This window comes from Malus sylvestris, chromosome 10 (assembly GCF_916048215.2).
Source record: "Malus sylvestris chromosome 10, drMalSylv7.2, whole genome shotgun sequence".
In the NCBI taxonomy this organism is placed as follows: domain Eukaryota; kingdom Viridiplantae; phylum Streptophyta; class Magnoliopsida; order Rosales; family Rosaceae; genus Malus; species Malus sylvestris.
This window is the reverse complement of record NC_062269.1, coordinates 39,098,737-39,126,584: the sequence shown is the minus strand read 5'-3', so window position 1 is coordinate 39,126,584 and position 27,848 is coordinate 39,098,737. Positions and strand designations below refer to the sequence as shown.

General features: G+C 36.9%; 3 protein-coding genes across 4 annotated transcripts; 2 read left to right on the top strand and 1 right to left on the bottom strand.

Moving 5' to 3' along the window:
* The first annotated feature begins 383 nt into the window (after positions 1-383).
* On the top strand, positions 384-5,863 carry LOC126587149 (receptor-like protein 4). The gene is made up of 9 exons (XM_050252134.1): positions 384-631; positions 1,414-2,466; positions 2,861-3,008; positions 4,308-4,379; positions 4,579-4,650; positions 4,790-4,861; positions 4,948-5,025; positions 5,136-5,317; positions 5,471-5,863. The coding sequence occupies exons 1-9, from the start codon at positions 487-489 to the stop codon at positions 5,593-5,595; spliced, it is 1,947 nt and encodes a 648-aa protein (XP_050108091.1). The 5' UTR covers positions 384-486; the 3' UTR covers positions 5,596-5,863.
* A 1,291-nt stretch (positions 5,864-7,154) lies between these two features.
* LOC126587158 (ethylene-responsive transcription factor 12-like) lies at positions 7,155-8,017 on the top strand. Its single transcript, XM_050252144.1, has one exon. The coding sequence runs from the start codon at positions 7,298-7,300 to the stop codon at positions 7,835-7,837; it is 540 nt and encodes a 179-aa protein (XP_050108101.1). The 5' UTR covers positions 7,155-7,297; the 3' UTR covers positions 7,838-8,017.
* An 11,389-nt stretch (positions 8,018-19,406) lies between these two features.
* On the bottom strand, positions 19,407-21,865 carry LOC126587162 (protein yippee-like At5g53940). 2 transcript variants are annotated; one of them, XM_050252148.1, is made up of 5 exons: positions 21,532-21,858; positions 20,599-20,642; positions 20,078-20,186; positions 19,703-19,758; positions 19,407-19,630 (listed from the first exon to the last, which is right to left on the bottom strand). In XM_050252148.1, the coding sequence occupies exons 1-5, from the start codon at positions 21,625-21,627 to the stop codon at positions 19,552-19,554; spliced, it is 384 nt and encodes a 127-aa protein (XP_050108105.1). In that variant the 5' UTR covers positions 21,628-21,858; the 3' UTR covers positions 19,407-19,551. The 2 variants fall into 2 exon arrangements, with proteins under 2 accessions (XP_050108105.1, XP_050108106.1); XM_050252149.1 differs by lacking the exon at positions 20,599-20,642 and having other exon boundaries at positions 21,532-21,865.
* Between the last annotated feature and the right edge of the window lie 5,983 nt (positions 21,866-27,848).

Genomic DNA, 27,848 nt, shown 5'->3' with positions numbered 1-27,848 from the left:
AAATAAAGTTACAATTTGCACCCAAAACGAAACCCAATCGACACTGACAATTTGGCAAATTGGCTTTAAATATTCCGACCAAAAAAAAAAAGGGACATAAAAGAATAAACCGGTAATTCCACGTGAACCTCCCTCATTATTCACCATGTTATCTTTGTCACGTGCTTTGTCGTCTACACAAAGTCCGGTTGTGTGGCGCGGGGCCCACCCAACCATCGAACAATAAAGAATATCTGGTAGACCGAGGTGCCATCTTCGCCGTCCGATAAGTGCACCTTCACGAAGATTCCGTAAAACCACCGCAGGAGATTAATGAAATCTCCTCTATTTTTCCGGGAGTCAACAGATCAAGGAAAATAATTAAATCCCCCACTGTAATTACGCACGCTACTCGCACACACGTCCATTTGCTCTCTCTCTCTCTCTCTCTCTCTCCTCACTTCTCGCTGTGAGTGTGAAATCGGAAAGCAAAATTACAGGAAGAGAATGAGAAAAGCAAATGGCACATGGGCGTTGCGTGGTTCGGAGCTAAAGCATTTGGCTAGGTCTGTTCATCGTCTTCGTCTTCGTCTTCCGTGGCTGCTGCTTCTGCTCTGCTGCTCGGTGTTTTCAGTCGCTTCGGCCAGACCCGGTGAGTGCTCGTGAACTTTTGCCTTTGCTTTTCGATTCTCGATTGCATTGCTGCTTCGCAATTTGTGGTGCTTATTTTGATTCTTGGATTGTTGAAAATTGAAGTGAAATTTCAGTGTGTTGGAGTCAATTTTGGACTGATGATTTAGTTTGAACTGCGTACCGTTGCTAATTCATTAAGTTTTTAGTGTAATTTTGGTGGAGATCTCGTGATTTTTCTCTATTATTTGTATGGAATTTGATGTTTTCGGAGAAATGGAAGTGAATCGGAGAGTAAAAGTGGAGAATAATTAAAGTGTTTTGCTTTCAATGAACTCGAATTACTTATGGAAAAGGAAAGGAATCTGCTAATTGGAAACAGAGAATGGCCTAAAACAATGCTTAATGTAGGTTTTGTTTTGTCATTAACGGGAAACGCAAAGCTCATGATTAAGATTTTTTACTGGAAACAGAGAGCTTCGCATTTGTGTATTAATTGCAGATGGTGCATTTTTCGATTTTTATCTTGCTTTGTCTTTTTAGTGAATGAGGCGATTACCACAAAATGCATAAGTATCGTTATCCGCTTTCACATCAGTTAGCAGTTAGGACACTGTAAAATGCATACTCAAATTTGGAGAAGATTTGGTCTCTGTCACATGTTTGGTGAAGTTGGTATTACGATTTGTTAGCCATGATGCACACAACACATGTTTATAAAGCTTAGAGATATGACCTGATGCTTTACATTGTCTTCCTGTTCGGATTTTGGTTTTAACTTGTGTAATATGCTTATGAGTACAGCGCCATTTGCTATGCGCATAAGCTGTGGAGCTCGGGAGAATGTGATTACAAAACCATCCAATACCACATGGTTTAAGGATTTTGATTATTCAGGGGGGATACCTTTTAATGCGACCCCCCCGAGTTTTATCACTCCTCCACTTGATACGCTTCGCTATTTTCCCCTCTCCTCAGGTCCTGAAAATTGTTACATGATCAATAGAGTTCCCCATGGGCACTATGTAATCAGGATTTTCTTTGGGTCGATTGCACTACCAAACTATGACACCGAACCTTTATTTGATATTTCTGTTGAGGGAACTCAAATTACCTCTTTAAAATCTGGTTGGAGTACCCACGATGATCAAGTATTTTCTGAAGCGCTTGTACATCTGAGAGATGGATCTGTGTCTATCTGCTTCCATAGTACTGGTCACGGGGATCCGGCAATTCTTGCCATTGAAATTCTTCAGATTGATGAAAGAGCATACCAGTTTAGCCAGCAAGTATCTGAAGGAATAATCCTTAGAACAGCAAAAAGATTGAGCTGTGGTGTTGAAGACGCGAAGTTTGGTGTGGATTACAACGGCGATCAATGGGGTGGGGATAGATTTTGGAATTATATAATGACTTTTGGTCAGATTGCTGATACACGCAGATCCACTCAGGGAACCATTAAGCAGGCTTCAAGTCCACCAAACTTCTACCCAGCTGCTCTTTATAAACAAGCAATTGTGAGTATTGATAGTCAGCTCGACTTAGAATATACCCTGGATGTGGATCCCAACAGAAACTACTCCATTTGGTTGCACTTTGCTGAGATTGATGCTTCGATCACTGGTGTAGGCCAAAGGGTATTTGATATCCTGATTAACGGTGACACTTTATTTGAAGATGTGGATGTTATAAAATTGAGTGGGGACCGTTATGCTGCTCTTGTACTTAACACAACTGTTGCCGTAAGCGGGAGGACCTTAACCATAACTTTGCACCCTAAACAAGGTGGTGCCATAATCAATGCCATTGAGATCTTTGAGGTTATAATGGCCGAGTCAAAAACTTTATCAGATGAAGGTACATTTGTGCTACTCTTTGTTTATCTAAGTTTCGTTTCAACATTCTCTAGCGTCTCTACCAATATGTATATGTCATACACGAAAAAATAATGCTGATCATGTAGTATGCACACAATTAAATAATGCTTAATGATGTAGTTTTGCAAGTGTTACAGATGAACTATTTGATATTTCACAAATCAATTAATCTGTTTTTGTTTATCTAATGCTTTTGAAAACATCTTGACCACATGTTATCTGTTAGAGATTTTTTTCAGTGCATCTTATTTATATCTTGAAAAGCTATAGAATGTATATATCAGAAGTCAAGGCGTTACTGTAATTGAAGAAAACTCTATTGAAACTGTAATTAATTTCTCTCCCTTTACTTTTTCACAATAAAAAAATTCCAGTTAATGCGTTACTGTCATTGAAGAAAACATTGGGGCTTCCTGTTCGGTTGGGGTGGAATGGTGATCCATGTGTTCCCCAACAACATCCATGGAGTGGAGCCGATTGCCAGTTTGATAGAACAAGCAACAAATGGGTCATCGACGGACTGTAATTTCTTGATCCTTAACCTCATTTCTATTCTCTTATTTGATCTTATTTCTCATTTATAGTACAAATGCATTTATGCTTCACATTGCTCTTGTTCTTCAGTTTCTAGTCTCTTTATTTTTTAACTGCTAGATGTGCAAACATCAGACAATAAAAAGATATGCAAACAACTTTGCTTTCAAATATTTAAAAGGCTGATGAATGTAAGTCTGAATAGTGTGGATCTTCAGACAACCATAAGCATGACAGGTTTTATACCAGTTGATATATTCTGTTACTTTTCTGAGATTTATTTATAAGGAAATCGTATTAATTTAAATTCTTTGTTGCCTTATGAAAGTATGTTTATTTCGTACTGTATACCTTCAAATTTGAAGTACACAAGGTGTTAAAAGTAAGCCAGTTTGGCCCACTGAGCATCAAGTTTAGCCCTTGGCATTTAATATCGAGTTTTATGTATCTTCAAAACTACCTTCCTCAGTTCCTATTGTTCTTTGCTGTGAACAAGTAGCTTTTTTTTTTACTCCTGTTGGACTTGGTAAAGAACAAGGAATAAATGCATTGGAACAAATATCATATACTTAGTTGCTTATTTCACAGGGGAAGTATCTGGCCAACTATGACATCATGTACTGAACCAATGCGTGTTGCACTATGTATTTCAATGCATCGTGTTAATTTAGCTATGGCATTTCATGATGACATCTTGTGCCCCCTCGTTATTTAGTCTTGACCCATTCCCTATATTTGTGTCCTAAATTTCTAATGGCTTCTCGTCAGCCGAGTTAATGTTTAATTCTCTATTGTTTCAGTTATTTCTCTAGAGGAGGCTGTTTGGCCTTTTCTATTTGACTTTTGAGAGCCATAACAATTGATAACTCTGTGGGTGAAAATCATCTAGTCTTCATGAATGTAGTCCTGATGTGCTTCAGCCACTTGAATTGTGTCCATTTGGCATAATCTTTAGTCTTCTTTCGCTACCATAATTTATTCATTTCACTGATTCCTTCTCATCACACAAGTCACAAGAATATTTGCTTCAACAAATCGGAATCTTAGCACTTTTTATGTTCCAGCACGATTTCCCACTACATAAGTCATTGTTAATCTGTGTATGCATGGGTGAATGGAACGGAAATGCATTTTCAGATTAGCTAGATTTGTATGCAAAAGAAATACCTTTCAGTGCAGTGTTAAGAATTATTCTCATAATGCCTGAAGAAAGCACCTTAGCATTTGTTTGTTCCATTGCCATTCGTACATCCTTTTGGCAATGAGTGTTTAACTCTGCATGCACAGGGCTCTGGACAACCAAGGGCTTAAGGGATTCTTGCCGAATGACATATCCAAATTACGTCATCTACAAAGCATGTGAGTTCCTCTCTAAGACTTGCTTTGAATAAAAATTTAAACTTTCTTAGCTTCTGTTTGGCATCGTTGTTTTTTTATTCAACTTGACATGCTAAACTTGGATGAAATGGTCCTCTTTGCATAAAGTGAGACAACTAGGCATTAGAAGTGTTTTACGGCCTTTTCAACACATGTTTTGTTTTACCTTGTGGACTCACAGAAATTTGAGCGGAAATAGCATGCAAGGGCCCATTCCTTCCTCACTTGGAAAGATAACAAGCTTAGAAGTATTGTAAGTGCAGCTCATATATTCTCTTATCAGAAAGTGTTAATGTTTTATTTATTTATTTTTCCTGGGCAGCGTATCCAAGGGTTGTGGTTACCACAGTTCAATTCCATAATTAAAAACACTCATCCTCCCTCCTTTGCAGGGACTTGTCTTTCAATTCCTTGAACGGGTCAATTCCTGAAACGCTTGGACAGTTGACCTCGTTGCAAACACTGTAAGACATATTATAACACAACTTACAGTTGTATGAAACCAAAATGCGTAGGAAGAAGACTCTTAACTTAAGTTGTCATGTTGCAGTAATGTCAATGGCAATTCTCTGTCCGGAAAGGTCCCAGCTGCTCTAGGAGGCAGGCTTTTGCACAGAGCAAGCTTCAAGTAAGAATTAAACACGCACAACCTGCACGCTTTTTGGGCTTTTGCATATGTTAACATAAATAGAAATGTATGTATACTGATCCTGAACTCCACATTTGGTTTTGGTTCAGTTTCACAGATAACCATGGACTCTGCGGTATACCAGGACTACCTACGTGTGGGCCACACCTCACTGCCGGAGCAAAGATTGGAATTGGGTTTGGTGTTTTGGCTGCCTTCCTACTTCTCGTTATCGGTTCGATATGCTGTTGGAAAAGGCGGCAGAACATCCTTAGAGTACAACAAATTGCAGGTAAGGATGTTCAATCTCTTAAGCAAAATCCGACTGCATAAGACGGTCCTCGAAATTACATTACTTCCTTGCATGTTACGTTACAACTACTGGAAGGGTTTAGAGAAGCTCCGTACACTAATGTTTTCTCAAATTCTGATCTGGCTTGTGCAGCAAGAGAAGCTCCGTATGCAAAGGCGCGGACGCATTTGTCACGTGACATCCAGATGAACAGGCAGTACAATCATCACGGCCAATCTAGAACGGCAGCAGAGACTGGGCCTATTTTGCTTACATGATTAGAGACAACGTTCGGCCCAGGGCCCAATATAGTTGAATTATGATCTGTTTACAGAAAGATCATCCCCCGTGGGATTGCCATACATGCTGTAGAAGAGAGGGAAAAGAAAAAAACTTGTACATTTGGTCCAATTATTTTCTTTCTTTTCAGTTTTGGTAAAGATTTTTAACAGATAGCGGAAGTGATGCATATAGAATGTAGAATACTAAATTAGACTTATAAGGAATTGTTCAACGTTTGAATGTCACACATTCAGGTTTTGGGGATCTTCGTGCACAAAAAACTTACTTGCAATGGGGTGTACGTCTTTGTGTCTTTTTCTCTCTCACAACGTTGATATACCAAAGTAAACGAGAGAACTTGTATGAAAGATATGTACAATCCATACCCAATATTAGAGAAGAATTTATATAATATGAATGTCATGTTGACAGTATTTCAAGTCAATCAGATCAGGTTGACAGTGTTTCAAATCCATCACATAAAGGACAATAGTAAATTGCAAAGCTCTGCAAATTGCCAATTACATTAACCGCTTGTTGCTAATACTGAACTACCCTAGTAAATCCAAGTTCGACCTCTACCGTCAACAGTTCTCGTTGGTGCACAATCCATGATTTTCAACGTAAATCCATACATGTGGTGGCTGGTAGTTATGTTTCACGCGTAAATCCTTTCGACTTAAAGTTATGAGTATAATGTAGCGCTGATGGTGAGAGTAGTCATTCTTCTCCTAAACTTCTTACGCACGATAAGCACATTCCACTACCACCACACGTGTCAACCCTCAAAAATTCAGAAGTCGAAAACGATATTTAACAAAACAACTAAAAAAATAGCTCAGGTTCCCGTGAATTGCTTACGGAGGATGAGAGCTTTAGTTCTTTACTGGTTTACCAACCGTACGATTACCTCCATTGGTTATCTGTACGTTGGGTCAGCAGTCAGTGGGTCAGTGGTCGCACACCCGCACCCTAACCCTAAAACCCAGTCAAACACGCCATTGACGCAAGCCTACCCAGCAGCAGCCCATCTCAGAAACCCGCCCCAAACTCAATTCAACGGGTCGACCCAACTCGCCCTCTGTCTCCTCCAACTCAGACACCGCCTCCATACCCGCCACGTGTCCCCTCTCCTCACTACCAAACAACCCCTTCTATCCAATCCACTATCCGATACGCCACCCCGGGCCCCACTTCACTATTTTCTTTCCCAAATAATAATAAACAAATAAAAAGGATAAAAATGGCAGGCGCCGCGGAGCCTGACCACAGCGCCGTACAATATCTGTAGGGCTTACCTCACCGCGCCACACGAACCCACACGTCTGCTCAGGCGGCGGCACGCTTTACTATTGGGCCCCACGCACCCTCCTCACGTGCAACGCTCTCTCGCGCTCACACCACAACCGTTCGATCGCACATGACCTCAAATCTCCAATCCTGATATCAATCCAACGGCCCAAGTAATTAACAAATATAAACAAACCGCATAATCCAATCAAAACAATCGGTATATATATATATACGTTGGATGGAGCCGTGCCGTCCAGCCGACGATTACGGGTGTCTGAGTGGGACCCCCTATTTTTCACTTTCCACAGCCATTCAACTTCTCTCAAAGCCCCCAATCTCTCACACTTTCTCACTCTCTCTCTCTCTCTCTTTCTCTCTCTCTTCTTTCTCTATCTAGATCTTTCCATGGCGACTGCAGCTGCTCCGTCTTCCTCCCGCGAGGGGCACTACCGGGGTGTTAGGAAGCGGCCGTGGGGCCGGTACGCAGCAGAAATCCGGGACCCGTGGAAGAAGACGAGGGTCTGGCTAGGCACATTCGACACGCCGGAGGAAGCCGCCCTAGCATACGACGGCGCCGCCAGGACGCTCCGTGGTGCCAAGGCCAAGACCAACTTTCCTGCGCCGATCCCCAGCGGCATCTCCCTCGACCTCAACGCTCCTTCGGCCACCCACTGGGCCTCCCACTCCGGCCGCCTCGTCGAGTTCCTCCACACCGGCGTCCTCAACGACATGGGCGGCGATGGGGCAACGACTGATACGCCGCCGTTGATGGCGAGGAGGGAACCTCAGCAAACTCCGGTTGGTGTAGCGGGAAATGCCTCCGCCGGCGGCAGTAATGATACGGTCCCGGAAGGTTCGGGTTTCGGCAGTACGGCGTTGTTTCTGGGACTGGTCCGACGTGGTTTGCCTATTGATCTCAATGAACCACCTCCCATGTGGCTGTGAAGAGAAGCACTATTCGTTACGCCGCCGTTCTGTGTTTTTCCCTCTCACCGTTCGTTGTAATTCTCTCTCTCGCCATAATCTTTCTTTTTATTTTTAGTATTTCACTAATTATCTAAAGAAAATCTTCACTGTTATGTTTCGGATGTATGAAGATATTAAAATTTGAGAGGCTTTTTTGTATATATATTTCCATTTTTTTTATTTATTTATGAGTTAGAACTGTCATCTGGTTTTTCCAGTGCGAGTGGGATCGTCTGTTTCCGATAATCTGAGCAGTGAGCAGCCCCATGAAATTTGAAGGGAAAAATAGACCCACTTGCAGTTTGGGGCGCGTGGGCGTTGAGAATGTCCATGTCTGTCCCGACATGACGAATGCTGTAACCCTAATTATTAATTAAACTAGTTTAATTAAGTTCTTCATATCTGTCATACAACCTCTCGAGTCTCGACTCACCTCACCTTGCATGATTATTAATTTTCTTACGTACTATACGTAACTGTAGGGTTTATTTTGCAAAGAATTTATAATTGAAGTGGTAAACTTTTATTTATTTATGCAGTCGAGTTTCTGTGTTGATTTTTCGTTTTCTCATATCCCTGTATACGTGCAACAAATGGAATATTGATGGGCATCGGTATATTGTTTGTCTCGTTACCAATTTTCTCAAATGAGTAATGCTACGAATATTATATATTGTAAACTAAATTATATGTAAGTTGATGATTAAATTATTACTTAAACGTTGATAAGCGGATAAGCTTGCTCATTTGGTAACACATCATTTAGTTTGTAAATTTTAATCTATATACTTAGTCTCCTTAGCATTACTTTTTCCCAAATATAATTTTTGTATGTTGTGCGATAAGTAAACATAACAGCTAATGTAGTGGCTAAACTTTGGCGAAGAGTATCATAATAGTTGTAGTTGATTTTAATAATTTCCTAGTGTAATGCAAAATACATGGATCGTGACTACATACTTGTTAAGATCCGTAAACCTGGACCATCATTCACTATAATTCGAGATTGTGATTGTGATTTGTAGAAATTATTGTAGGGCCTTATCAATAAAATGGCCGCGTTCTTCACGTGGGTGATGTTGCCGGCCGGGTTCGGGTCCCTTTCTCTTCTCTCTTTTTCTATCTTCTGGGAATCATCTACTGTCCATCTCTTTCCACCCAGCCAATATTTGAAAAATAATATTATTTATTTATTGACTAATATACAAAACATTGATTAAAATGTTAATGATAAAAAAATAAAAAAAATTCTTATGCATTATATATCAATTTCAACCCCAGTGAGTGACAACCCTTGGAGTTTTCCTTTCCAGATGTATTCTATAAAATGATTCTTGATCACAAATCTCGAACCAGTCGCGAAAGACAAATTTATAATTACATATATGCATGACACCACATAGTAATTTTGATGGATATTAGGGTTGGTATTTAAGACGTTTAAAGTGGGAAAAATGAATCCTCAAAGATACACGATTAAGCAGAGGTTACATATGATGATCGGTTGGTCTGAAGTTCAACTTAAAGAGTAAAGTAAAGTTAGTTAGATCTTTGTTATAATTCTTGTGTAACTTGATAGATTAGACAAGAGCATAACTGTAATTGGTGTATTGCTTATATATATTGAAGCACCATTGTAATTTTATTACACTGAATGAAACAATTGAGGCATATTCAGAAACTGTGTGTTCTTAGAATTCTACATGGTACCATCGCCAACCGCCTCACGGCTTCTTCGATCCTACCGCATTCTTCTTCTTTGATGTTCCGTTCTTCTCCAATTTTCTTCTCCGGTGTGTTGATTGAGTAATTGTTTTACTTCGATTCGGATTTTCGACTTGTTAACCTTGAATCTTGATGGCTTCTTCGTTCGATTCCTCTTCTCCGATTGAGTCGGTGCTTCCCCCCAAACCCTAACTTTTCTTCCTCAAATCCCAATCTTTCTCAGTCGTATATACTTCTCTCATGATCCAGAATATTAGCAGTATGGTTTCGATCCAGCTTCGGCGGTCCAATTACCTGCCATGGCGTGCTTTATTTGCACCAATCCTTCGTTGTTACAAGCTCCTTGGTATCTTCGATGACACTAACCTTGTCCATCGCCCTTTCTCCCTGATCGCTTGCTACATCTAGCCTTCGAGTACTGGTACGAGAATGATCAAAATCTGCTCATCTGGTTCAACTCGACTATCTCTGAGGAAGTCATTTCGTTCACTATTGGTGTCTCCTCTACTCGTGATCTCTGGTTCAAACTTGAGCAGTGATTTGGGGGTGTCTCGGATGCACATATTCATCAATTGCGTTTGCAGCTTTAGAATATTTAAAAAGGCTCTCAGTCAATGTCTGATTATCTTCAGTAAATCGAGGAGATCTCTGATTCCCTTATTGCTGCTGGAGCCTCTATCACTGATCGTGATCTCATTGCAACAACTCTTACTGGTCTTCCTGATGATTTTGAATCATTCATTGATTCCATATTACTTCGTCTTTTGTCCACTTCCTTGGATGAATTACATGGCTTGTTGCTTACTGAGGAACTATCCATGGTGCGTCGCAAGAAAACTTCATCCTCTGAGCCTTTTCAGGCGTTCTCTGTGCAAGCCCAACCGCCACTTTTTCCCACACCACCACAAGCTCTTGCTGCTCATAATCATGGAACTCAACCACCTCAGCATTCATTCCAGTATAATTATAACAAATGAAGGCACAATCGTGGTTTTCAGGGTTCCAATCATGGCAACCATAACTCTGGTTATAATCGTGGCACTTATAATTCTAGATTCAATCGTAATGCTTCTTCTTCTTGTTACAAATCTCCGTGTCAAATCTGTGGATCTCACAGTTATGAAAATATTGATTGCTTCGATCGAATGAATCCAGAGATCTCAGGCAAAGTCCCTCAAGCTGAAATTGCTACCATATGTGCCCATTACACTGCTAAGCCATCACATTGTTGGCTCATTGACTCAGGTGCTACCTCTCACATTACAAATGATATCTCCAATATCCAGTCTCCTACTCTTTACAATGGTGAAGACAAGGTGTACATGAGAGATGGTAAAGGTCTGTCTATAGATCATGTTGGCACATCTATTTTGCATACTCCTGCTCATTCCTTTAAATTGCAAAATGTTCTTCATGTGCCTTAAATGCAACATAGTCTACTTTCTGCCAATCAATTTATCAAAGATAATTATTCTTCATTGACCCTTCATATTCATGGATCCTCTGTCAAGGATCGTTTCATAGGGATGACGCTTTTGCAGGGACAAGTTAAAGATGGTTTCTTTCCTCTTCAAAGTTCATCTTTTCCCTACAAAACTACTCATTCCACTCATGCTGCACTAGTAAGTACTTCTGCCAATGTCAAAATCTGGCACATCCGGCTTGGACATCCATCTTCTATTATATTTCGTAAAGATTTTTCAACAAATAAAGTTGTTGTACAAGGCAAATCCTCTTTGGACTTCTTCTGCAACGGTTGTGCTGTAGCAAAGAATCACAAGCTTCCATTTGGTGATCCTTGATCTGTGTCTACTAGAAGTTTTGAATTGTTGCATTGTGATGTATGGGGGCCAGCTCATGTTGTTTCAGTGAGTGGCTATAGGTATTATTTGCTTATTGTTGATGATTACAGCAAGTATAGCTGGTATTTTCCCTTAAAGTCTAAGTCTTCTGTATTTTCAATAATTGTGGAGTACAAGTCATATGTAGGGAATACTATTGGAAATAAAATCTAGATTGTTTGATCTGCTTCAGGGAATAAGTTTACTAGTTATCAATTTCAAAATTTTCTTAAACTTCATGGCATTTTACAACAATTTAGTTGCCCTCATACTCTGGAGCAAAATGGATGTGTTGAAATGAAGCATCGTCACTTGGTTCAAACTGCACGAACATTATTGGTTGCATCTAGAGTTCCTCATGTGTTTTAGGTTAAAGCATTTTCCACTGCTACTTATTTGATTAATCGGCTTCCTCTTGGTGGCTTATTGCAATCTCCTTCGGAACTTCTTTTTTGTACCCTTCCATATTACTTTCGGCTTAAAAATTTTGGTTGTGGATGTTTTCCTTGGCGCAAGCCATACACTTCATCCAAGTTGGACAACAAGAGTAAACAATGTGTATTTTTAGGGTATAGTTTTCAACACAAGGGTTATCGTTGCCTTGATCTAGTTACACAAAGAATCTACATATCAAGGCATGTGCTATTTGATAAACCTAATTTTCCATTTCCATTTCATTCTATATCAACTCTTACAAGTTCTTATAATGGTTCTTCATCTGTGAATCCCAATGTCACTTTACAATTTACTATACCCATTACTCCTCATGCACCTATTGCCCAACCTACCACTTGCAATGTACATGGTGCACATCATATTTCTCCTACATCTTTAGGTTCACAATCTGTCCCTTTGGATGCTCATCATTCCCCTGCACCTCCTATAGTCTCTCAACCTCCAGTTTTACCTGCAGCACCTAATATACATCATATGATCACCAGATCTAAGGCTGGAATCTCTAAACCAAAAGCCTACTACGCTACCAAGCATCATTTACCTGAATTTGTTGATTTTATCCCCACTACTTATCTTCAGGCTTCGAAACATGCTCATTGGATATCTGCTATGAAGGATGAGTACAATGCCTTGCCGTACCTTTTAAACCTCATCAGAACATAGTTGGATGTAAGTGGGTTTTTCGAGTTAAGAAACATCTAGATGGGTCTATTGATCGATATGAAGCTCGACTTGTGGCCAAAGGCTTTCAACAGCAAGCTGGTTTGGATTACAAAGAAAGGTTTAGTCATGTAGCAAAGCCAGTAACAATTCGAATTTTTCTTTCTTTAGCAGTTCAATACGATTGGTTTCTCAACCAATTGGACATCAGTAATGCATTTCTGCATGAGAATTTTCAGGAAGATGTAATATGCACCAACCACCTGGTTTCAATGTTCCTAAGTACCCCAATCATGTCCGCAAACTTTGAAAATCTTTGTATGGCTTGAAACAAGCCCTTCAAACCTGGTTTGACAAATTATTTGCAGTTCTCAAATCTTTGGGACTTCATCATTCAGAATCTGATGCTTCTTTATTTGTGCTCAAATCACGTGTTCTTGTTATTGTCTTGGTGTATGTCGATGACATACTTGTCACATGTCCTAATCCTGCAACTTGTTAACAATTTATTCAGAAATTGGGCACTGCCTTTCCTGTGAAGGATTTGGGACCCTTGCATTATTTCTTGGGTCTTGAGGTTCAAAGATCTTCTGCAGGTATCTTCTTACATCAAAGTAAGTACCTTCTTAACTTGCTTCAAAAGACACATATAGAATGTGTTAAATCGTGTCTCACTCCTATTGGTTCCCTCAAACTTGATCACACAGGCCCTTTGTTAACTGATCCAAAAGTGTACAGGTCCACTGTAGGTGCGCTACAATACATGACTTGGACATGACCTGATTTATCGTTTCCTGTAAATCAATTCTGTCAATTTATGCATGCTCCACGATAAACACATCTCCAAGCAGCCAAAAGAATTCTCCGGTTTCTCAAAGGCACAGTGAGTCATGGTTTGTGGTTCAAGAAAGATGATATCTATCTTAGTGCTTACTCTGACACTTATTTGGCTGGATGTATATTTGATAGACGATTTACTAGTGGGTACTGTATATTTATGGGGTCGAATCTTATTAGCTGGAGTGTTAAGAGACAACCAACGATTGCTAGATCTTCCACAGAAGCAGAGTACAGATCGTTAGCCCATGCAGCAGCTGAAATAACATGGATCTGTAAAATGTTCAAGGATATTGGTCTTCACCTTCCTCAAGTTCCTCATCTCTGGTATGACAACATTTCTACAATTTCACTTGCCTCCAATCTAGTTTTTCATGCTCGAACCAAGCATGTTGAACTTGATTATCATTATATCCGAGAGTTAGTGCTAGCTAATCCTCTCAAAGTACAATATGTGTGCACTCAGGACCAACTAGCTGATATTCATACTAAATTTTTGTCTAAATCCAGGTTCTTATACTTGCTATCCAAGCTTTCTCTTGGACCTATGGATGCATCCAAGTTCAGCTTAAGGGGGTGTAAAGAGTCAAGTAAAGTTAGTTAGACGTTTGTTATAATTCTTGTGTAAATTGATAGATTAGACAAGGGCATAACTGTAATTGGCGTATTGCTTATATATACTGCAGCTACATTGTAATTTTATTACATTGAATGAAACAATTAAGGCATATTCAGAAACTGTGTGTTCTTAGAATTCTACACAACTCACTCTTTGTAATTTGTGGTCTACTGTCGCTTTTTGCGTTGTTGTAAATGCATCTTATACGATGATTAACGTAAGTGTACATGTTGTGGCTACAAGCCGTTTGATTACTAAATTTTCATGTCACAAGAGTTGCTTTTAGTTAACTGTATCCGACCATCCCATAAGCGCAAAGTAATTTTAACTAGCATATTTTTACGAAACTAATGTGTTACAACTTCGAAGACAAGAAAATCCTAAAGTACTCATGTTGTCATATTGTTTATTTTAGTTTTAAACTTAACTAGTGGTTCAATGCCATGTTTATTCTTAATGAGTGTGAAAATGAAGTGGTGATAAAAAATTATTATACACCAGAAACACAATTACTTCTGGAACTTGTATTAGATTAGACAAAACAACCATATTAACCAATAAATTAGTAGAAATCAAAGTCTATGGACTCACTCGCGGCACCAAGTATTTTGATTAGTCGATCAAACACTGCTTTGAGCATTTTGTGACGCAGCCAGCTGATGTGCAGGTGGAGTTCAATAGGCAGCAGCAGGAGGTCGCTTTAAGCATAAAAGTAAACAAAGATTGCAAAATCTAGCTAAAAGCTTGATTAGCAATTGTTAATTAATTAAATTAAGAATTTGGAAAAAGAAGGGAAAAGGAGAGAAAGATGGTTGGATTAGAGTAAAGAAAGTGGATGAGACGGCCATTAATTAAGCATTAAGCATAAGCATTATATTGTTGGTCAATGTTTTCCTTTTTCACAGCTTCCTTTTAGGGCGGCGGCTTTGGTTGCAAAAAATATATGCATAATTCTGCATCTCTCTCCCTCTCTCTCTCTCTCTCTCTCTCTCTATATATATATATATATAGGTAGCCTATCATGGTATGTGTGTCCCCTTGGGCTACATCTTTCAAATTTTCAAAATGTAATGTCGTTTTTATGTGTAGCACAACCAGAGTCTAAATATTCACGAAATTATTGATATTTTTATTGAAATATTTTAAAAATTAAAGATTGATATGAAAAGAGGGTGAAATGGAAACTTCACTCTCTATCAATGAGTTATAGGAATATAATTGAATATCCATGATTTTAACGATTCACTACGAAACTTTGCCAGAACCAATTGTAGGTTTCGAAATTTTGAATTTTTTTAGAATTTTTTTTCTAATTTCGACTAAATTTGAAGGAGTTAATACCCAATGCAATTTTTTCTCGAAGGCAATCGATATATTTATCGATATTTTTACTTATATTAATAATTTAAATGTTGAGCACAACAAACAAATTAATGGATAGGATGTTGAATTTAAAATAATAAGCTTGGAGTTCAAAACTCCCTTCATGTGCATCAACAATTAAGAATCGTGCGTGCTTAGATAATTATTGACATTCTCTCTGCGCAAGCTTCTATATATTAGAAGAATGGTATTTAGATTTTTTTTTTCTTAATGTATTTTGTAACCGGCTTTTAACTTTAACGGTCGGAAACATTTGATATACCATCTTATATTTCGAATGCTAAAATCTCTAAATATAAGTACTAATTTGGTACTGAGGTGTTTTTATAGAAAGTGGGTATAAAAAAAAGTTGAATTCAAAAAGATGTTTGGTAAACATTTAAAAACAACTTATTTTCACAGTTTTAGGTGAAAAAAAAAGTTAAAAACATGAATGAGTAAAAATAAGCTTATTCTTACAGCAAAACAGAAGCAATTTTTTTTTTTCAAAACACAGTAATACCAAACTAATCTAAGTTTAGGGATAAAATAAAATAAAAGGGGAAATAAAGAAGAGTAAATATAACACGCAAAGGAGATGCAGGTGCAGGTGGAGCGGCAGACCACCTCACTTTAGTTAATTACTTGAAGATATATTTTCACCTAATTCCGACGTTACCACTGGCATCATCACCACTGAGCACCCATGAGCCGCTCCCTCCTCCAACTTCTGCACAAACTGTACGCTGCATCTGTTTGTCATTGCTCCCACTCTAGTCTCTTCTGCGTGGCCACACCTACCCGCGGTCGTCAAGGAGTAAGATTTTCTCCCTTCTTTTTTTTCTTCCCTTCCATTCCTTCTTATTTAAATGATCACGGTTAAGTTATGTTAATATATTACATTAATTTATAGAACAAGAAAGACAAAATAGAGAATATGAGAAAAAGAGACGAAGAGAAATGAAGAGAAGAGGAGAGAGATTTCTAGTCCGACCGTGAATTCATACACTGACCGATTTGACCCTTCCCAATTGGTCACCACCTCCCTTTCTGTGCCTCCCCTTCTTTTTCTTTTTTTTTTTAACTTTTGGTTGAGTTTTATAATTATCCTGGACGTGGGACCCATTTCCCGCGTACGTGTCGGCTTCTCTGCGCAGGCAGTGGCTAGTGTTCAAAGTGTGGCGGGTCCCGTAATCCAACAGAATCTTGTCGGAACCGAAGGCGTCACGGCCGTCTCTCCAACTCCAACGTTTGGTTACGTTGCGCAGCCAACACCACACTCGTAATTAATCGATAAATTAAGAAAAGAAAAGAAAAAAACAACTAAATTGAGTAATGCTTTTAGAGAAATTTTTCAGTGTGTCCGACACAAACGATGCATTTTTACATGCTATAGCTTCGGCTGATCGTTTAACCTTGTTTATCTTTAGCGCAAGAGGCTCGATCAATGAGCTATTACACACTCTTTTAAAATGATTGCTTTTAAGCAAACCTCCTAGCCGTCTCTGCACCCCTAGCTGTTTTATCATTGAGAGGTCATTTAGAGGTCTTAGTTGATGATCCAAGCTGTTTTTCTCTTGACAATAGGGGGTTTTTCATTTCAGTATAATGTTTACGGAATAGATTGTAATGAAAATAAATAACGCTTTACATGTAGAAAACCAAACATTGTGGCATGTCGATGCATCATTCTATGTGACTCATGTGCTCATGATAAGAAATGACATGATGATGATGATGATGATGATGATGATGCAGCAAGGAGGTTTTTGTTATTTTGATAGTGAGGGTGTGACTCATGTGCTCATGATAAGAAATGACATGATGATGATGATGATGATGATGATGCAGCAAGGAGGTTTTTGTTATTTTGATAGTGAGGGTGGTGACGTGGCAAAATTAGCAAATCGCATGAGGGAGGGAGGGAGAAGGGCTGCCGAGTAAAAAGATTGTTGTGTTTGGCATGTCGTTTTCAACTTCCTTTTTTAATAAGCTCCGAATCCATTCCAAAATTGTCGAGAATACAAATATTACATAAATAGACCACCACAACAATTGACAACTCACAAAAATTGAAACAAAAGATAAGTGACGTGGCTTAACTTTTTTTATAGAAATAGAACACCACAACAATTCCACGACGGTGACATTTTATTTTTTAAAATTTTAACGAAACATTTTCAGTATTATTTATTTTTAACGAAAAATTATATTTTTACTTTTTTGTACTATTCATTACATCTTTATTTGTCATGTTTTATTAAAACTAAAGTTTTTTTTTATTTTTTGTTAGTTTTCGTTTTATTTTTTTATTTCTTTCTAATTACCCGCTCATTCTGTGGTCCCCACCTCCGTGGCTCGGTCCAAGACTCGATCAGACAATACTCATGGAGAGGAAAAGCAAAGCTAAATACTTTTGGGGACTAATAGGAGGAGAACGACTTATATGAAACAAGTTCACTGTTATGTAGTGATTTTTAATAACCTTGACATGTGTATATTTTTCTTAAATGGGAAGGCTTAGTGGCGGTACACTCTTTATGTAAGTTGTTCTAAGCAGGTGTGGTTCTCTTCTCACTAATCTCACTAGTCATAAATCCAAGTTTACTCACTATAATTTAAAGGAAAACTAATGAAAAGGGCTTGAAAACTTTGAGTTTTAATGATAAGGACAAAATAAAGGGTAAAGTGAATAGTAGCAGGTTTGACTTTTTAGTGTAAAAATGTGGTTTTTCGTTAAAGTGAACAGTACCATGGGCTTTTCGTTAAAACTCCCATAATTTAATGCTCAAAATCGTTCATTCTATAGATCCTTATTCAAGCATTATTCACAAAATTTCACCGGATGGTCATCTGTTTCTTGAAGAAACATTGTTAAACAATGAAACGATTATTGATTAGAAGTTCAACGATGCAAAACATGGTAATGTAGATCTAAACGAGTGGTTAGCACCCTGTAACTTACTAATCAATTAGCGCTCGAATCATGTTTAAATATAATAATCCAAGGCTCCGATTTAAAAGAAAAAAAGGAAAAAAAATTCAAGAATTGAAAAAACAATTATTTATATGGTAAGTTAATTTTTTTTATGATGTTGGACGGCAGAACACCTAAAATTAAAAGTCGTCAACACAACACTTCAGTGAGATGGCTCGAAAGGAGGAGCAGCCAAAATGGGGCCCAGAAAAATGATACCCCATCCTTCTATGGAGAGATTTTTCCATGTGACCGAAACACAAGATGATACATCACGTGTCACCATACAAATGGTTATATATGTGTGTTAAAAAATTAATAACTTAAATATTAAAATTTTCTACCACTTATATAAAAACACATAATGTACCACTCGTGTTCTGGTCACAAGTAAGAGAGCTCTAACTTTTCAAGTGCTACAAAAGCTTTTCGGAAAATTGCAGCTTCGATCCAGATGCTACAAAAGGCTGTCATTTGTAGGGTATTTTCGTTCACATATGGATTAACCGCAAGTGCTTAGCTTTGCTAGGGATTTCCTGCGTCACTTGAACAAAGACGAGCCCCCAAGTTGAATTCCTCAGTTACATCCTCCAGAAATACAATTTTTAAAACCCTTTTCGAATTCTCCCAAAACGAAACAAGCTTTCAATCTTTTTTTCACATCATATCACAAATTAAGCCTATATAACTTGTAGTTATGCTCTTATATCATTCTAAAAGTCTCACAATAAAAATATAAAAAGATGCAAACTTGAGAGAGAGAGAGAGAGAGAGAGAGAGAGAGAGAGAGAGAGTACCCGAGAGAGGACATCATTGGCAAGGGCAAGAGCGCTGTCACAGAATCTGCATCTGTAAGTTCTGCCATCCATTCTTTATTTTCTGGGATAAGATGTAGCTTTTCCTTGTCATGCGAAAGAAGAATATACAATAGCAAGGTGATGTTGCCGGCTTTGGGGCTCTCTCTTTCCCTCCCTCTCTCTCAAGCCAACCAATATTTGACAACTAATATTATTTATTTATATACAAAACCTTGATTAGAATGTTAATAATAAAAAATTCACAAGCAATCAGTTTCAAGCCTTGAAATTGTCTGTATTGATAGAGAATGTTAACACACATAAAAAGATCAAGAAAAACTCTTGAAATTGTCTGTATTGATAGAGAAAATAACCGTATAGCATCCAGCTCTTATTATTTGTATAAGTGCTTAACTTTGCTAGGGACTCTCTGCATCACTTGAACCAAGACGAGCGTCCAAGTTGAATAACTCGGCTACATCCTCCACTATCCTCCATCTGCCATTGAGACGGGCACATTTAGTTCAATAGAAACCATAAATAGAGACAAAAGTAAAAGATAGCAAGTACCTTTCAAGCACAAACTTTCCTTCCTTGTATTTTTGGGTTTGGTCGTGTGCAATCACCTAATAAAATTCACCATCAGTATTACATGAGATTGGTTTGTGTTCAAAATAAAGGTGGTATTCAGTCCACAAACCGCACTTTACTAACATTGATCAAATACCACATGTAAAGTTTGCCTCGAATAATCTTTACTAGTTCAAAGGTAGAGTGGTCCAGGTCTAAAAGTAAATTGATAGCACAGACATAAGAGTGCATTTCAAGTACCTGATTTTAAAAAATATAGGCTAGCTAAACGTGACACTGTCTAGTCCTGCTCCTACCTACTCGTGCTAACAACAAAGCAGAAAACATTCAAGCAGAAAGATGAAGAAAGCATACATATTTCCAACCAAGAATCTGCCCGCAGCAGCAACAAAATATATCTTCTACAGTATGCAAACCAGAGAGCATTAGCCTCTCTTCATCAGGACCGAGTGTTATGTTCACCCTGGATAGGATTTTCATAGGTCAGATGAGAAGAATGAGGATGAAGGAAAAGCCAATCAACATTTACTCATGGCACTTGAAGTTGAAGATAATATAACATCATTATTTTTATTAGAACGAATGCGGCAGCATCAAATTTATATTATTGTGACCAAAAGGTTGAGAATGGCTAGTATGTACAGTGGTATCGTCCTTCAACTACTGCTTAACATATGATGAATTGTAACAATCAGCAAACTTACAATTTAGAGAGTAAGCGATTCCTATAAAGAAATTGACGCAATATGGCCATTCAAGAATTAATTAGTTCACTAAAGGATATTTGTTCATTGTCTGGCAATACGTCGGCCAGAAAATGACATGTAAATATGAAAGGCAACTAAAAGCAAAGGCTATAATAGCAAAGAACTTACACATTGCTAAACAGATATGCCCTTCTTCGACCACAGTTGAAATTCTAATCAAATTGCAACAAAATAAAGTCAAATTGTTAAACACTAAAGCATATTACATTGGCTCTCTGCACACATAAATGAAAAAGCAACAATGAAAATAAACATCTCAAAATATTGAGAATAAGCTCCATGATATATAAGCAACAGAATAAAAATTGAACACAGGAAAACATTACTTAAGATCCATATCTAATGCCTCACTTGTCACTCGTCACAACAACAAAAGTTAATAGTTCGGCCGCAGCCTAGTGACGAAATGCTTAGTTTCTCCACGTATCTATGTGTGTATACATTCTAGTCCTTACCATGGCACTAAGTGGTTTTCTCCCCCCAATTGACCTGGATTTTTTCAGCTTTTACAATCTGTAATATGCAAAAAATCTCAAATCTCACAAAAACGATATTGTACTTACTCCTAACTGTGTTTATTAACTCGGTTAGGTCAACTTGGTTTTCTTCGGGTTTTTTGGCCTCAGTTCGGTGCGGTTTCTCAGTTCTTCGTTTTTTTACCCACCCCTACCACACCCAATCTAGTCCTTTTACATGTGTCTTTTCTCAGATCACAAAGCTTCTTCACCAAGAAACACCCCATATTCTCTAAAAAAAAAAGGGCCTTAATCCCAACTCCCAACCCAGAAAAACAATGCTACATAGAATCTTGTCCATGCAGGACCTGAAAATCCCAATTCACTTTATGCAGGGCCTGAAAACCCAATTTCTAAAACCTTTTTCTACAATCAATACAAACCCATTTCAAATTCCATCAAAAGGAAACAAATTTTCAATCTTTTCCTCCATTCTATCACAAATTAAAGTTGTAATCATGCTTATATCAATCTACAGACCTCATAATATATAAAAAGATGCAAACTTTAGACAGAGAGAGAGTACCCGAGAGAGGACATCACCGGCAAGGGCAAGCGCGCTGTCACAGAATCTGCATCTGTAAGTTCTCCCATCCAATTCAATCAGAAAAATTCTCCCCATTTGAAATTTTGATCTAATTCTAACATAAACCCTAACCCTATCACTCTAACAGTGTCTCCCAAATTATTCACTACCAATTATTTTACCAATTTCATCCCCAATTTTGTTAATTTACTCAAACAAATCAGATCCCAATTCGAATCTCGCAAACTGGGAGTGTTCCCGTTTCATACGAGTGGTGGCGAATCCGGTGCGTCCAAATTTCCAATCTTTTTCTTTCCCTCCTCCTGTTTCAAACACGTGGGGGCGTGTTCGTTAGTCGTTGCATATACAATCGGGCGACGTGCCGTTCTTTGGTAGATGACACGCCGTTCCTCACGAAATTTTTTTTGTGTGCGGCACACACGACTCGGCACAACTTTGTAATTATTATCCGTTGAATTTTTTTCGTTGAAATTTGCAACTATTTATATAATTACATTTATTTAATCGAGTCGTGTGTCTTTTATGTTGAAAAATCTCTCGTTCTGCATTATACCACCTCTTCTCAAACTTTTTTTTCCTTAATTAAAATCAACTCGTTACGAATTGTGTTTTTTGGATTTTTATAAAATAAAGCAAATTATGTTGTTTGGTAACAATCATCTCATTATGATGGATGACTTAGAAAAGAAACGATCTTTCTATTTTTTTTTAAGCAGATATGATCCTTTTTATTTTTTTATTTTACCAAATGTGATGATATTTCCACAATAAACTATAGGGATGGATGGAATTTATCCGTCTACGAACATCTCCAAATGAGATGTCAAATTCTAAATGAAAAATATCGTTGTGCATAATTTGACGTAAAAAATTATTCTAACCAAAGTGTTATTTGTTGACTGAATATTAAGCTTTTGGGATTAGAAATTAAATTTAAGGTGATTTTTTTAAATTAATTTTAATGCAAATGTGAACAAGTAAAATAACAATATGGGAGGTCGCCTTCTGTTACAAATTGGTGCATGGGACCATCAAACTAATGGCATAATTACAAGAGTAAATTGTAGCAATTGTCCCTTACTTTTAATTAAATTGTAGCAATGATTCCTTAACTAAAAATTCATTATCATTGGTCCCTCAACTTATCAAAATGTGTAGCTATAGTTCTTTTCATCAATTTCATCAAAATTTTGTCCAAATAAATTATGTTAGAATAACCATTTATATAATTAGGGTCTCTCAACTCATCAAAGTGTGTAATTATGGTCATTTTCATCAACTATGTTAAAATTTTTGTCAAAACGAGTTAAGTTGGAATGACCATTGCTATAATTGGATTAAAGTTAAGGGACAATTTCTCCAGTTGAATTAAAGTTGAGGGACCATAGCTGCATGTTTTGATGAGTTGAGGGGCCAATGGTAATAGATTTTTAGTTGAGGGACCATTGCTCCAATTAGTTAAAGTTAAGGGACCATAACTACAATTTACTCTAATTACAATTTTGAGGCTACTTTCATACCACTATATTTTTGTGAACATATTCCTTTTTTATTTAGTAGTTTCTAGATAAAGTTTCTCAATCAAATTTCAATAAACGTTAGGCATCCATCTAATCTTTGTTCGTAGAGTTGAACGTGAATACTCTTTCGGATTTTAGTGCTCAATGTCTGAAGATTAGAAAATTTGAATTCTTAGTTTGTGTAAAAGAAAGATCGAAGCTTCTTATTTATGTAAAGTGACTAGTGAAATGAGCTGATTACAACCATCGAATTTACTTTGAGTTATCCGAGTGGTTTAATCTTTACGTGCAAACAGAAAAATCCGGATAAAATCTATATCACAGAGTTCGGTGGTGAGAAAATAAGACATTGAGAAAGTCATATTACATTACGTATCCACCAAGTTGGTGCATGACATCTGTCTCTACACACACACACTCTCTCTCTCTCTCTCTCTCTCTCTATAGATGCTAGAAGTAGAGTACTAAATACACCAGCCTACTCTACACACACACACACTCTCTCTCTCTCTCTCTCTCTCTCTCTCTCTCTCTAGATGCTAGAAGTAGAGTACTAAATACACCAGCCTACTTATGATTTGTTCGTCCATAGATGCCATCTCACGGAATATGATTCACTTCTCTGTTTTTTGTTTTTTACTTTCTATTTAAACGGTCATAATTAAACCATATTAATGTATTATATTCCTTTTTTATAGAAAAAAAAAAGATAAAATAGAAAATGTAAGAGAATAAGATAGAAAGAGATAAAAAAGAGAATCTTAGGGGTAGTTTAGGAGTGAGGTGATTAAAAAAAGGAAACTTTAACGAAAAGCACCCGGTACTGTTCACTTTAACGAAAAACCACATTTTTACACTAAAAAGTCAATCATGATACTATTCATTTTACCCTTTATTTTGTCCTTATCATTAAAACTCAAAGTTTTCAAGCCTTTTTTATCAGTTTTCCTTAAAAAAAAAGCACCCATGAAAAAAAAGCTGTGAGGGTTTTAGACGTTTGGTAAACTGAAAAAAAAAGCTTATTTTGGAAGCTGCTGTGAGAATAAGCTGAAATCAAAGGAAAAAGCTGAAGCTGCTATTTGCAACTTTGGAAAACTGGCTTTTTTCAAGGGAACTTTAACGAAAAGCTCCTGGTACTGTTCACTTTAACGAAAAACCACATTTTAATATTAAAAAGTCAATCCTGATACTATTCACTTTACCCTTTATTTTGTCCTTATCGTTAAAACTCAAAGTTTTCAAGCCCTTTTCATTAGTTTTCCTTTTTTTCAAAGCACACGGAGCTACAGTGCTCCTTTAATGAAAAGACCCACTATCAGACTGCTTTTTTTTTCAAAAGCACTTTTACAAAAAAGTTTACCAAACACTATGCGGATTTATTTCACAGCCGCTTATTCTCACAGCAATTTTTTTTCAAAGCACAACAATACCAAACTAGTCCTTAGTCCATCCCTCACACACCTAACCAGATTTGATTTGCTAAATATTATTATTATTATTATTATTATTTATTATATGGTTTGTTTGTGGTCAAATCATGTCTCCCACCAGATTTTTATTTTTATTTTTTTAATGACAAGTATTAGTCCATGTGATTGTAACAGCTAAGTGTCGCGACTCCATTGATTCATTTTATCTTAAGCTTCATCTAATGACATTTTTTATAATTTTATAATAACAGTATTGTCAATCACGATCGAATAGTCGAATTTTTTGTAGTTTATTTTTCATCGTATAGTTTAACGTTAATTTTTTATATTAATATTATAAAATATTATGTATAAAATATAAGACGACAAAGAGTATGGAAAGTTCTATTTTTGTGAAAATTTCTTTAGCATTTTCTGAATAGATATATCCCATATTCCTTCCAATATGGGTCGCATAGTACTATTATTACTAATATTGCTCGACAATTGGATACTACAAAGAATGTTAGGGATTTGATTACAACCTCCTAACAACATTATATATGATATTATGATAGTATTTTGTTTTTATTTTGTATTGCAATTTGCAATTTTCATTGTCCAAATAAACTAAAATCAAAATGTTATTTGTAAACTAATCGAGAATTGACATTTATGATTTAGATATCACTACTTTTAATGTAGTTGGCTATCAAATTCTTAAAATACAAAATTATAGTAACGGAAGGAGCATCTCAACTTATTATAAATTTAAATTAAGTGACATAGAACATGTGTAGTCATTGAACTTCACATGTGCGTTAACCTAATTATGAATCTATAATATATCATTATAAAAGTTGAGATTTCACTTGAAAGTTTGCATAGTATTCCGATGACGAACATTTCTTTACACCTTCACACATTAATATATATATATCTATGTATATATATCATGCATACATATTCAACGGTTGAATATGCACTCAGATATTAAAAAATATTGACAAGTGAATATGATTCACTTCAACGACAGTGCAGTGCGTTCATACAATTAATTAATGTACGTAAAAGGACTTCAAATAGTCGCATTAGTTGCTAAACAAAATCTTGACAACGAAGTCTTAACCCTAAACTCCCACAAATAGTTATCCGAATCAATAACCATTCAACAAAATTAAAGCTACGATACGAATGACATTGACAATGTCAATAACGCGTTGTGTGGCAAATGCATGCTTAAAATAGAAGGTAGCCTTCAATTCAAAATCTAGCTAATAAGGTCATCTCCAATTGAAAAGGTAAATATTGTTCCGTCTAAAATGATAGCATTGTAAAAAAAAATAGTTTGAAATGAACAATATCAGGTCATACTCATATACGATATCCAACAGAATGAGCTAAACATAGCATCCTCAATAATATATTAGTTTTAAAGTTTATACTTTAAATTTATTAGTTAATTTAATTGAACTACTATTAAATATTTTCAAATCTAGCTGTTAAATTTGAATTAATTATTTAAAGAGTTGAGCGCCAAAAAAAGCCAAAAGGGGGCTACATTTGACCAGCTTGATGGTCCTTTGGCCAAATAATAGTCTAGTGGACTCCACCGAATTATAACCCAGCCATTTGTTGAAGATAATTTTTTGGGCAAAACAGACATTATTTTGCTTTTGGACCTTTAGCTAAGTTTCAGTCGAGGAGGAAAGATTTTTTAGCTTATCTGAAATACGGGATGATACATCACGTATAACTATATAAGTGATGAGATATTTATATTAAAAAATTAAAACTTGAAAAATAAAACTTTTATCCATTCATAAAAAACACGTGATCTACTACTTGTGTTTCAGATACAATAAAAATTTCTGGTCGAGGAGGACCTTGAGGTTAATAGTGGATCATTTTTGTGGGAAATGGAGAAAAGGGGGTTCCAGTTTCACACGTAGGGTTGGGCCCCAATAGGCATACGTAAGAGTGCGGGAGAGAGTCTTGTTTGGTTCTCCAAAGACCAAACTCCAAAGCGCACGTACCAACACAACTCTCATGTGCATGTGAACCTTTTACCGTGTCCGACGGCTTAATTTTATCCAAAATTTCTAATTACAACGACTAGTGTATTACAGGATGATATTTACGTAATAAATCAAACGGTGCAAGAGAGATTCCGTCAAGCCATGTAATAAGTCAATCATAAGTTATAATTAAGTGTTCAAACTTGAAAAACCCTTGCTCATAACCTACATTTTTTACTTAACTTGCCTTTTCATTGCAAAATTTCATTGTCAAAATGCATTCCGAAATTATCCGAGCTTGTTGCCAAATTTTTCTATGTGACAGAAATTAAAACAAGTGGTATCACTACTTTAGGTAATATTATTTTCTTTTTTTGCCTACATATGGAATTTATTAAATTCTAATTGTTAAGTTTACATCCTCAACAAAAATATTGAAGAAAAAAAAATCGGGACCAATGCAATCCCAATTGAACGTTCTCCTAACTAATTGAATGAAAGCTGCCATAACGTGTGTTGATCTATTGCTCTTTCAGTGAGAAAATACAAATTCCAACACCGTGTACCCAAAAAAAAAAAAATTCACATCAACCCCTGCTCTTCAATTAATCTTACCAATTAAGTCCTGAGCATCCGACTCTATAATCCGCCTTGTAAAACCTTCATAAACATTTCGTACCATAATTCGAGTAAAACACCAATATTATGTGACCGTATTTTAAATACACCGAAAACTTTATTTGAGATTGAGAAGAGATAAGAGAGCGAGAGGGGGTCATCTCAGAGGCAACAAAGTCCACTATGGAGAAAAAGGCGGCAACAGCAGCCCACACCTATATCCTTTTATTTAATTATTTTATTTATTTAATGCCATGATGTTCGCTTTTATTTTCTTTTATTTTTTATTTTTTTTCATTTTATTGTATTCATGTCACCAGGAGGCAGAACGTGGCGCATCGCGAGACGTTCCAGTCTCTCTCTTTGTTGGCGGGACAAAAACCGCGGGTCCCACACGCGGCAAACAGCTTTGAACTAAAACACGCCGACCCGCCGGACTAACTGTCTGTCCCTTCCCGACACGTCACCCCATCTCTCGGCTTCTCTGCGCCGTACTCCATTACTTTCTCGTATATATATATATTTTATTTAATATTTAATATTTCCTTAATTCTTGTTCCTCCTACGTTGCTACCATTAATTATCGTAAATCTTAATCCATTTGAATTAAAAATCATTTGTGCCATGATCTTGTTGATTAATTTAAATACACGCATGCGAAGTTAATCCAGAATTATCTCAATAATCTAACACTCCAACATGCACATCTCTCTAAACCCATGCATTGAACC